The 13027-nt window shown below is 42.0% G+C and overlaps 1 protein-coding gene across 2 annotated transcripts in view; it reads left to right on the forward strand.

Annotated features, from left to right (window-relative positions):
• LOC147302878 (protein NLRC3-like) overlaps nucleotides 1–13027 on the forward strand; it is a 238239-nt gene that overhangs the window by 108344 nt on the left and 116868 nt on the right. Inside the window, exon 4 of one of the 2 annotated variants that reach the window (XM_086284403.1) lies at nucleotides 11535–11733. In XM_086284403.1, the coding sequence (XP_086140529.1) occupies nucleotides 11535–11733 (199 nt within the window). Of the gene's footprint in view, nucleotides 1–11534; nucleotides 11734–13027 lie in introns of those variants that run through there. The other variant, XM_086284402.1, reaches the window with a different exon arrangement.

Genomic DNA, 13027 nt, shown 5'->3' on the forward strand with positions numbered 1-13027 from the left:
TTTGTCCATGAAACCATAAAGCTGCACTTTCTTTTTACCTTATAGTCTGATTTGTCATAACTTCTCCGTTTTGTGGTAAGCTTTTCTTTGGCTGTCACTTCTTCACCCTGACCTGTCTTATTTGGCTCAGCAGAACTAAAATATATATCCTGCTGCTTTTACACACGCACTCACATAAGCTCAGCGATTCTCTGCGCGATCAACTTCTCACATGTTTAAGCTTGCTGCGGGAGATTTCACTTGTCATGTTTGCATAGTAAGCTAACGATTAATAAGACAATGTCAGAGGAATTGGTGCACAAATTATCATCACTCACAGATCAGTGCTGTCGCTCTCTATACACAGTTCGCACGATTGCAAAGTGAAAGCAAAAAAACAAGCGCAAATTCAAACGCGATTTCAATATGTCACATATTGACAGTGGCTCACCGATGCCAATGACATAATTACCCAGCTACATTTCCGAAAGAATGCAAAAGCATTGACATATATTTTTCCTTCCTACAATAGCCCGACGGGCAGGGCAGAGATAGATTTTGGTACCCCGACTGAAAAAATCGCTAGCCCCGGGACGTCGGGCTAGCGATATTGCGAGCCCTGTATCTGATTGAGGAATCACTCATCTTTGTCTTTGCACTAGGATAATGTCGGTGTAAATGTGCAGTCATATTCGTTATGTTCCCACTAGTGCTTTCAGGTTAATCTTGTTGAAATGACCTTAACGCCACAACACGGCAAATCTCCGTTAACGAGCTACCGCCGATCGCCCCGTGCATGGGGCTAGACGGCCAACACGTTAACGAGCTAACTGCGCTAACACACTAGCTCCCACCCATGTAATTGAGCATTGCGTGGCACATCCAACATACTGTTTTACTTTAGTCCATGACTCGCTTACCTTCAGGGTCATACGTCACATGAAAACCAAAATAATTCCAAATGCCAGATCTGAATGAGGGTGGGCGAGGTCCATGTTGCAAGGAGTGCTTAACTTCTGTCTCGCTAGCTTGCCCTGCGCGCTTCCTTCTGACTATGCTGTCTGTGTTGAGCGCTCAGTGGATCTGCGCTGGACAGTACAGCCTAGGCGGAGTAGTCGAACGCAGATTCACTGAGCGCTCAACACAGACAGCATCGTCAGAAGGAAAGTTGATAAAATAAATTACAAATTTTGTATTGTTCGATACATATGCGTACCGAACCGAAAGCACTGTATCGAATTGTTCAATATCGATACGAATATCGTTGCACCCCTAGTGATTAGTGTTTAGGGGACACATCATTGGTTTTTATTTAAAAACAACAGTTTCTCCACTGTGGCAGGTCGTAGGCGATTTCTTTTTTTTCCAAACTGTCTCTAACTCTCACTAACCGCAACTCTCCATCAAACGCCCACATTTTGAATGGGGTCTGAGGGGTTTATATCGCTGTCATAGCTCGCGGCAAAGTTTGAACCGCTTCCTGAACCAGTCACGTGGTACAGCCGGACAGCGAGGCTTCGGACGTCATCATTTTCAGCTCCTCCCATAAATGAAGCAAGCCTCGATACGCGCTTCGCGGAAACGCCCCCTCCATTACTCGACACACGCTTCGAAGCCTCGATACAGAACGTCACATCACTACTGTTCAAGCCATCATTCAGAAATGGAAGAAGTATGGAACAACTGTAAACCTACCAAGACAAGGCTGTCCACCTAAACTCACAGGCCGAACAAGGAGAGCGCTGATCAGAAATGCAGCCAAGAGGCCCATGGTGACTCTGGATGAGCTGCAGAGATCTACAGCTCAGGTGGGGAATCTGTCCATAGGACAACTATTAGTCGTGCACTGCACAAAGTTGGCCTTTATGGAAGAGTGGCAAGAAGAAAGCCATTGTTAACAGAAAACCATAAGAAGTGCCGTTTGCAGTTTGCCACAAGCCATGTGGGGGACACAGCAAACATGTGGAAGAAGCTGCTCTGGTCAGATGAGACCAAAATGGAACTTTTTGTTCAAAATGCTCTGTGTGGAAAACTAACACTGCACATCACTCTGAACACACCATCCCCACTGTCAAATATGGTGGTGGCAGCATCATGCTCTGGGGGTGCTTCTCTTCAGCAGGGACAGGGAAGCTGGTCAGAGTTGATGGGAAGATGGATGGAGCCAAATACAGGGCAATCTTGGAAGAAACCCTCTTGGAGTCTGCAAAAGACTTTGAGACTGGGGCGGAGCTTCACCTTCCAGCAGGACAACGACCCTAAACATAAAGCCAGGGCAACAATGGAGTGGTTTAAAACAAAACATATCCATGTGTTAGAACGGCCCAGTCAAAGTCCAGATCTAAATCCAATCAGGAGTCTGTGGCAAGATCTGAAAACTGCTGTTCACAAACGCTGCCCATCTAATCTGACTGAGCTGGAGCTGTTTTGCAAAGAAGAATGGGCAAAGATTTCAGTCTGTAGATGTGCAAAGCTGGTAGAGACAGACCCTAAAAGACTGGCAGCTGGAACTGCAGCAAAAGCTGGTTCTACAAAGTATTGACTCAGGGGCTGAATAATTACACACACCCCACTTTGCAGTTATTTATTTGTACAAAATGTTTGGAATCATGTATGATTTTCGTTCCACTTCTCACGTGTGCACCACTTTGTGTTGGTCTGTCACGTGGAATTCCAATAAAAAATGATTCGTGTTTGTGGCTGTAATGTGACAAAATGGGGAAAAGTTCAAGGGGACCGAATACTTTTACAAGCCACTTTATTAATCCCCCGGGTGGTTTTCACACAGCTGAATAAACGTCAAACAGAAAACTGATTAAGCAGAAGTGTGAGATGGTCGAGAGTTTACTCCAGTGTCCTGTTATATTTTAGATAGCAAGGAGCAGACAGCTGAGTTTATTAAACTCCATCGAGACAGCGGTGATGCTAATCTGAAGGCTAGACCGTCCCATTTCATAGCCGTTTACTTCTGGCCTACCCAACCTTTGGAGGTATAGTTCTCATCACGCTGATTTATGTCCAAGTTTGATTCTAATTCCGACAGCGGTGATGTTAAAATGGGGTGTAACGTCATCATAGCAGCTTTGACTCAGAGTGATGCTGAAAAACTAGTTCATGCATTTATTACTTCCAGGCTGGACGACTGTAATTCATTATTATCAGGATGTCCAAAAAACTCGCTGAAAAGCCTTCAGCTAATCCAAAATGCTGCAGCAAGAGTCCTGACAGGGACTAGAAAGAGAGAGCAGATTTCTCCTGTTTTGGCTTCCCTTCATTGGCTTCCTGTTAAATCCAGAATTGAATTCAAAATCCTGCTCCTCACATACAAGGTCTTAAATAATCAGGCCCCATCTTATCTTAATGACCTTGTAGTACCATATCACCCTATTAGAGCACTTCGCTCTCGCTCTGCAGGCCTACTTGTTGTTCCTAGAGTATTTAAAAGTAGAATGGGAGGGAGAGCCTTCAGTTTTCAGGCCCCTCTTCTGTGGAACCAGCTTCCAGTTTGGATTCGGGAGACAGACACTATCTCTACTTTTAAGATTAGGCTTCAAACTTTCCTTTTTGCTAAAGCATATAGTTAGGGCCAGAGGTGTGGACTCGAGTCACATGACTTGGACTCGAGTCAGACTCGAGTCATTAATTTTATGACTTTAGACTTGACTTGAAAAAATGTTCTAAGACTTGTGACTTGACTTGGACTTTTACACCAATGACTTGGGACTTGAATTGGACTTGAACCGGTTTACTTGAAAAGACTTGATATTTTATCCCAAATATAAAATTTAACATGCATATTATATAGAGATTGAAAATGTGACGTCATTCACGGGTAGAACCGCAAAGGATTCTGGGAACTCGTGGCAAGTGGTACTAGCGCACGCAGGCTTTCAATTGAAACCAGTCACACAGCGATAAAAAGAAACACAAAAATGTCAAGAAGCTGTTGTGTTATTAACTGCAATAGCTGGTCGCATGACAGCCACGGGAAGCCGACGGGTAAAGAGATCGGTTGTTATCGGATTACGTCGTTGAAGAGAAATTGTTCGAGCCATGTTTCCGAAGTAACAAAGATGCGACGGATGGCCTGGATTGCAGCCATTCAAAGATCAAATATAACGTCCCAGAACACTCCAGCTCACAGGTTAGTCTGCTCCAAGCATTTACACAAAGGTCAGTCTGCTGTTGTAGTTAATGCGTCATTTTTCTTAACATAATTGGTGATATAGGTTACAAGCAAGTCTGGCGCTGAACAGAAATTGTCGCGCTATGCTCCTTTATTTATTGTGCATAAATAGTGAATTGTCCTGACACAATATTGTGTTTCGCTTCTGTTATTATGGTACATTGACAAAAACATATACTTTTATTCACAGGGTAAAACAGTTGTTTTGTATCACTAATTGTCCAGTGCGATTACAGCATACAATATTATTGTCACTGCTACATTTCTGTGATGCTACCAGAAATTATTTCCACTGCTAATTAACTACCGTTGAGCTCAAAGGTCCTATTAATAAACGGTTAACGAATGTGTATTTATGACGACGATTTGTGAGACTGGTAAACTTATGATACGTACGATGGTCTTTACTTTCTACACGGTGCATTTCAAGGTCCTGCACCCATCCGTCGGTAAACTGTACCTGGGCTTGTTGCAGTGACCGGAAGTTACTAAACTTCATGAGTGTATGCACTCACTCCAAGAAGCGTATAATTATAAATATGCATATAAATATGCTAAGATGAGATAGCTGACTTCATCTAACTAGCAAATGTTTTCCAGGCTACGTTGGTGATGCAGTTTTTTTTTAAATTATATTTTTTTTAAAATATCATTTATTTATGTATGATATTTTTGTCATGCGATTTTAAAGCCGGTCCTACAAGCGCATCCAAGAATAACATGCAGCTTATCTCAGAACTGTCGGTGAAAATTATTCTTGGAGCTAGGTTTAATTGAGCTGCATTTTAAAGAGGTGCAATTTCACAATTTGTGTATATTTTCTAAGTTCACTATTTTGTCATGTGTTGAGAAAAACACAGATTTAAAAATTACATGGTCTAATATTTACATTTAGCATATAACTGCAACATGCTTTTTTTCGTTTTTTTTTTAAAGACTCGAAAGGACTTGAAATTCAAAATTTCAGACTTGTGACTTTACTTGGACTTTTACACCAGTGACTTGAGACTCGACTCTGACTTGCCTGACATTACTTGAGACTTGACTTGAGACTTGAGGATAAAGACTTGAGACTTACTTGAGACTTGCAAAACAATGACTTGGTCCCACCTCTGGTTAGGGCTGGACCAGGTGACCCTGAATACTCCCTTAGTTATGCTGCAATAGATGTAGGCTGCCGGGGGATTCCCATGATGCATTGAGTTTTTCCTTTCCAGTCACCTTTCTCACTCACTATGTGTTAACAGACCTCTCTGCATTGAATCATATCTGTTATTAACCTCTGTCTCTCTTCCACAGCATGTCTTTTATCCTGTCTTCGTTCTCTCACCCCAACCAGCAGATGGCCGCCCCTCCCTGAGCCTGGTTCTGCCGGAGGTTTCATCCTGTTAAAAGGGAGTTTTTCCTTCCCACTGTCGCCAAAGTGCTTGCTCATAGGGGGGTCATATGATTGTTGGGTTTTTCTCTGTATCTATGAAGCGCCTTGAGACGACTTTTGTTGTGATTTGGCGCTATATAAATAAAATTGAATTGAATTGAATTGAATTGAATTGAATTGAATTGACTGGCAGCTGCAGTCACGGAGAAACTTGCGTATCTCTGTTCGGGAATAGCAGATAGAGGTAGGCTCTGAGAGGACGGCCAGCGTTTACGCTACGAAGACACGGCCGAGTGTTTTAACCTGACAGCCTGAGGTGTTCTTCAGTAAACTGGACTACCCGACAGAAGGACCCGAGGCCCCGCTGCACTTTTTCGGTAAGTTAAACGTGTTTGTAAGCTACTCCGTAACTACCGTCCTTAGCTCGGTCCTGAGACCTAGCTAGCTAAGATGAGCACTCGGCCGTCAGGGTTTGTTTAGCTAACCCGTGCAGGTGAATGAATTTACCCTGACTAAAGAAATCAAGAGAAACGCCCCGGGCTGCTCAGTCACTAATTACCGTTACTGTACTTTTATTACAAGTATTATACTGTAAAGGCAACAGGCTGCACCCTGCTGCAGCTCCTGTGCAGAGCTGAATATTAAATATCTTATTAAACAGCACCATGTTTTCAGTCTCCACATGTGTAAAGACAGTAACACCTACTTTAAAAACCTGGCACTTCAGTAACTCCTCATTAATCTGTAAAAACCGATCAAATAGCAAAGCCCGATATTTACTGAAACCAACGACTTCCTCTTGGCAGCTTAAGTTAAAATTTTAATTTTTCGACTGATTAATTTTTTAGCGCTGACTGTATTTTTTATACTGAGTTTGTTGCAAATATTCAGGTTAAAAACTGTCTGAAATATTGTTAATGAGGTATGTTCACAAAGACACATGTGCAGAACTCTGTACAGCTTCCATCCTTTAAGACAAATAGTTTGAAGCATTAATATTTCTTCTTCAATACCAGTGCTGATACCAGTGCTGATACCAGTGCTGATACCACCTCCGTATGTTGTGACCAGGATGCAGCAGCACTGAAACCTGCTCCATCATCACATCTTTGCAGATGTCCATTTATAAAGCTCCAACAACTCAAAGGTGAACATGATATAGGAACATCTGTTCGTATATAAGGCTTTTTTTAAATAAACAGCTCATATGTCAGCTGTCAGCAGAACTGTAGGACTGAAAAAATGTAAGAGAAGAGAAGAACACTCCCGAGTGTGTGAGGACAGAAGGATCAGCTTTATTTCAGATTTGAGAGATAAACTTTATTTATTTATTTATTTATTTATTTATTTATTTAAGACAGTGCATGTTAATGAACATAAATGTAAAAAAAAAATTACATGAATGTAAACATACCAGATTATAGCCAAGGACTAATTTCCATCTGTTGTCCTTAAGCATAAAAAATAGACATAATAATTCATAAAAATTCATCATTCATTCATAATAAAAACTCCGTCACCAAACTTACACATACACACCATTCTGTTCCCAAATAAAACATTAAAACTGTACAATTCATACATGATCGCACACTTGATTTGTCCATAACCAGTTTTTCACCTTTGCCTTAAACAAACTGAGTGTAGAGCATTCTCTAATGGGTTGAGGAAGACTGTTCCACAGATGGCCTCCCTGGACAGAGAGGACGTTCTGCCCAAATGCTGTCCGTCTGTGGGGTATAAACAAGTCTCCTCGGATTGTAGCTCGAGTGGTCCTGTCTGAGCTTTCTTTATGCCTAATGAACTGCTTTAATGGTGGTGGAGCAAGGGAGTGTAAGACTTTATATATTAAACTCACTCTTTTAAGTTTCACCTAGTTATTGAAGTTCAGTAATTTATGTTTTTTAACACATGACAGTGGTGGTGGGAAGTCGGTTTTTTGTCAAGTAGTTTTAAACTTCTTTTATAAATGTTTTCAATAGTTTTAAGTGTTGTTGGACAAGCAAGTGACCAGGACGTCAAACAATAGTCCATATGAGAGATGATCATTGAGTAAAAATAAGTTTTTGCAACATTCATATTTAAATTATTACGTATATGATTAAAATTTCGATTATTAAATTTAAGTACCTGGGACACTTTATTTATGTGACTCTTGAAGGATAATGTTGGGTCTAGAATGACCCCAAGATATTTAAATTCTGGAGCTAATTCAAGCTCTACTCCATCATATTTATATTTCAGTTTGTGATGATTGTGTTCTTGTTGTGACTACAGGAGCCGTCCTCAGATTCAGACCTCAGCACCACCCAGTGACAGCAGACAGATCATCCTATAGTTTCACTCTTTGTAGTAACTCCATAATTAACTGATGAAAACAGTCCAAAGGTTAAAGTACCACATGCGCTGTCAGTGACAGCTGCAGCTGTTTAAAGATAAAGTTAAAAGGATGAATCACCCATGTAACTGTGTCACTGTATATCAGCATCAACAGGACCTGAGTTTGGTGTTTGAGAGAGCTGTTGTCTACGTCTGTGTGCTGTCATTGCTCAGTCTGACCGAACGATGGACAGACTCAAGTTTGACTTTGAAACAAACTGTGTTGTTAAACAGTTTCATGGTTCAAAAAACAAAACAATCAAAAACACTTTTTTCATACTTGTGTTAAGTTTTGTATAGAAATGAGACCAAATTGATTGTGAGGTTAAATGTGATAGAAACAGCTCACACTGACATCCATCCTGATCAAACATGAGTGTCATGAAGCCTGTTTGCAGTTGTTTGCACTGTTTTCCACTCTGGATGTTGTTTCTGTTCAGCTGTGAGTATAAAAGGCTCCATTCTACAACCTGTTTGTGTTAGTTGTTCAATAGAAACATTATTTTGTGCTGATGTTGCACTTCTTTTATTCACAACCAAAGAGTTTTTGACGTCCGCATCAAAATACAAAGATCAGTATTGTCTAATGTTTTGGCTGCAGTGTGTTTTTGCAGACAGGTATAACAGAACAGCTTTAGTGTTTAGATTTTTTAAACTTGAGTATGAACTTATACAAAATGCAGCAAGATATTAAAAAAAGTTTGATTATAAAATCGACTATATTGGATTCATATCGATATCGGACATAAAAAGTGGCATCGTTCCATCTCTGCTTTGACTAGAGACACAGCTCTAATCAAAGAGGTGGTCCGCTTGCCTCCGCCCCAGAGAGAAGGGTTACATCTCCTGGGTTTAGGTGCGGCTTGCCCCTCTGAGGGCGGGGGTACCTGGACTTGGGATATAGAGTATGTTTGGGGAGTGCGACGGTCTGTGCAGTTTATATTTGTGTCTGTCTACACGTTGGGTGAGTGCCGAGTATTTGGTTGTGCATATGGGGTGGGAATGCACGTTGGTGTCCGCGTGCGCCTGTCTATGTGTCAGGTTGGGTCTTAGACTCCACCTCTCTGGGTACATCTCAGGCCCTCCAAAGTACGGAGGCCTATCTCCCCTCACCACACTCCCTGCCGGTGGCTGATGCCCTCAGACGTTGGTGTGTTGGTGGTCCTTGTCGTCTGGGGCTGGGCGCTCATGTATGTACCGGCTCACTCCTGGTGGCTGATTGGCGATTCCCCCCCTTTTGGTGGTCCTCCTCGGGTCCTTGTACTCTGGGGCCTCTGGATATCTGGGGCCTGGATCTCCTCCATACCTGCTTCATACCCTGGTGGACGGGGCTGTGGCTCCCCACACTCCCTAGCAGATCGTTACATGGAGAAACCTTTGGAATACAAGCATGCTGATCCACACAGGTGTGCACACAGGTGTACACACGGGTGTTCACAGACGCGGACTACACCTTTATGGCTGCTGCCTCTAAGCACATTGTGCGCTGTCTATCTTGCGTGCTGCACAATATCGTTTATTATTTAGTATCTACTGTTATCTACTACTAGCTAGTTTATTGTGATGGTGCTGTTTTTATTATGTTGTTTGCTTTCTCTTCTGTTTTTTTTTCTCCATACAGGTGATCCAGGTGTTTTGTTTGTTTTTCTTTTTTTCTTCCCCCCTTTCTCACCGTCTCTTCTCCCCTTTGGTTTTCTTTCTCTCCCTCTCTTTCTTTCATTCTTTCCCCCTGTCCTGTCCCCCAGTCATGTCTGTCCCGTTTGTAGCAACCGAAAATAAAATAAATTCATAATTATAATAAAGGTCAATCAAATGGACCAATATGGAAAGGCCATGATGATCCACTTGGTAAAATAAATCCGCTTGGCATCTTTCTTGGCCTTAAGACAACAATTCTGATGGCTAAAGATCCAAACGGGACACACAAAAAAAAAAAGAGACACAGCTCTGTGTTTTCCAATTTGTCATCGTTTTGAAAGTTTACATTTCTTCAGTGTTGAGCAGCAGAAATGAGGCTTTCCTGTCAGAGGTCATTTTTAAAAAAATGAGGTGAATCAACCATGAAAACCATGAAGCAACATGTGAACATGAGCTGATGCTGCTGAAGTGAAGCAAAGTTACAGAGGTTTGATTACAGACACAGCTGAGAGTTTGTAATCTGTCATCATTTTAAAAAGTTTCCATGGAACAGCAGAAATGAGGCTTTACTGTCAGAGGCCGACAGCACTGAACACAACAGCAGACTGGTGGCTAATAAACAGTGAATGATGCAGAAACAGATGTTTGAAGCTGTTCTTGGAGTACACTGAGAGAGAGAGAGAGCTGTGCAGGCAGGAACAGCCAAAGTCAGAGAGAATTCATGAGCATATTGATCAAACGTGAAGCAGAGTTTGGATCTTCTTTTGCTGCTGCTTCACTCAGTTTTGGTTGGAGACAGATGAAACCTGCAGCTTCAGGATCTGTGAGCTGTCCACTTTCAGCCCCGACGGCGTGTCCGTGTACGTGCCGTCGAGTGAACGATCCACGCTCTGTGTTTCCATCTTTGTGTGTTTAGCTGCTCTCATTTACTGTTTTATCTGTTTGCTGCTTGTTGAAATAGTTTGTGAGCTTTAACCTGAGATTCTGGCAAAATACATTTATATTAAACATCGATTCAGGATTGAATGAATCAACATCGTTTTATTCAAATTAAAACCATTTAAATGGGAACATGAATTTTTTACAGCCGCCTCTAATGCTGGGTAATGTCAGCTGGTCCATGTGCAGCTGGCTGTGAGGCTCAGGGAGCGTCTACAAAGTGCAACACTGAAAGAACATCATCCATAAATATTGAGTAAGAACTGGACTCTCATACAGCGAGACTCAAATGCCTTTAAACATCAGCTTATCCTGCTGATCCAAGTCCAACACTGAGTTTGTAAAAACATGTTTGTCAATCATTTTGTTTGGTTTCTGAGGAAAATGATTCAATAACTTGCTGCTAATACACAACATTTCATCATATTTCCTCATAACCCTCTTTTGTCTGACCATTTGATCCCATTTGAATTTGCAATAAAGGATCCACAGAGTTTGGTGACAATAATGACAGTAGATGTTTGTGTGAAAGTGCTGGAAGCAAATGAGTGTGTGATGTTCTTTCAGTGTTGCACTTTGTAGACGCTCCCTGAGCACTGGTCTCACAGCCAGCTGCACATAGAGACCAGTGTTGTTAGTCCAGGTCAGAAGATGACTTGTTGGAATGAAAATGAGCTTGTAGTTTGTCTGCTTTAATAATGTGACTGGAAAAAGGTGTTGGACTTCAAATATGTCCATTTCTTTCACACTTCACCTTTAAAAGTGAAGCCATGTGGTTCCTGGAAGGGAAAACACGACTTTTTCAAGTCTTTGTCCTGTTTTTATGAGAAATGTACGACTTTAATGTGAAACATTCAGAGTTTTTTCTCTTGTTGTGTTTGTTTGAAGCTGCTTCCTGTTGGCTTCAGCTGTTTGGAGTTTCCATTTTCTAAACTTCTACATTCTGAACCTTCTTCAGCTCTGAACAGATGATGAAACACTGAATGATTTCAAGCACTTTGTCTAATAAACTTACATCTTTCATTCTTTATACAGATTGAAGAGCTGTGGTTTGTCAGATATTGGCCTTGATTATCTGGCAGCAGCACTGAAGTCCAACCCCTCGTATCCCACAGAGGTGGACCTGAGTGGAACCTACAGCAACCTGAAGGATACAGGAGTGAAGCATCTGTGTGGTTTCCTGGAGAATCCACGATGTCGATTTGAAACTCTGAGGTCAGTCAGCATGTTTTAGTTGTGCTGAGATGAATATGATGTGAAAGTTGTGCTGACACTAAACTGCAGACATCAGGCTGATATTATACTGATCCACACTGAGGATCTTCATGGTAAAGTCTGTTTTCTTCTTCTCTGGTTTAGTCCATTGACTGCAGCAGAACAATGTTCACATTTCAAACAGTGATGCTCAACGTATGGCCCGCGGCCCACACGCGGCCTGCCCACCTTTCCTAATTCAGAGAGAGGGGACCCTGATTAACTGTGTAGCTTCTTCCTCACAGTTCTAAGTATCAGACACAACAATGAATAATCCACAGCTGACTGTCTTTAGCAGGTCAAAGGTCACGGCACACAGCACTCTGGGAAACAGTTTGGAGCAGGAATTCTTGCACATTTACAAACTGACACTGCTGCACGGCATGCTGGGTAATGCTAGCTGCTCAGGTATGGGTGTGCTAACGGCTGTGAGACTCTGTGGCTGCAGAACACTGAAGAAGAGAAAAGAGAGGTGGAGGATGAAGAAAAGAGGCGGAGATGAAGCAGAAGTTTAACTCTAGAGAGGAGCTGTGTCTGTGTGGGTGGGGCTCAGGCAGCTCCGCCCACACAGTGACAGTGAAGCAGGTGAAGAGTAATAAATGAAGACAGCAGACAGGATTTGATAAGCTGATGTACAAACATGTAGAATGATGGTGGCAGCTACAGAAACAGGTCCATACAGACTGAAGCGTGTCTCAGTCTGAATGTACACTGCTGTTATAAGAGCTGTGGAAACTCAGGTCAAAAGGACGTAACCACACTGCTGACAGTTCCAGGACATTCACAGAGTTACAGCATCATTTGTGACCATAAAGACAGAAAGCTCATCCAAATCCTGGGATTAAAAGTCTGTCCTGGTGGTGTCCAGTCAAACACGTCTCTGTCAAAGCTTCAGTCCAACAGGCTCCAAAGTCCTTCTGCTCATTTCCTCGCCGGGTTCTTGATGCTCCTGTACCATCTCTCTGTCATCCTCCTCGCTCCCTCTTTGTACTCACAGTCTTTGTGCATCATTAACACTCACATGAGGAAAACCAAAGTTTTACTGGGCAGAAGATGATCATCAGTGACTCTGTCTTTAAAACACTCTTGTTAGAAATGTACGACTTTAATGTGAAACATTCAGAGTTTTTTCTCTTGTTGTGTTTGTTTGAAGCTGCTTCCTGTTGGCTTCAGCTGTTTGGAGTTTCCATTTTCTAAACTTCTACATTCTGAACCTTCTTCAGCTCTGAACAGATGATGAAACACTGAATGATTTCAAGCACTTTGTCTAATAA

Source organism: Aulonocara sp. 'chitande type north' Nkhata Bay, linkage group LG23 (assembly GCF_057382095.1).
Source record: "Aulonocara sp. 'chitande type north' Nkhata Bay isolate Kocher_YH1m ecotype deep benthic linkage group LG23, A_spYH_male_GT1.1, whole genome shotgun sequence".
NCBI classification, from domain to species: Eukaryota; Metazoa; Chordata; class Actinopteri; order Cichliformes; family Cichlidae; genus Aulonocara; species Aulonocara sp. 'chitande type north' Nkhata Bay.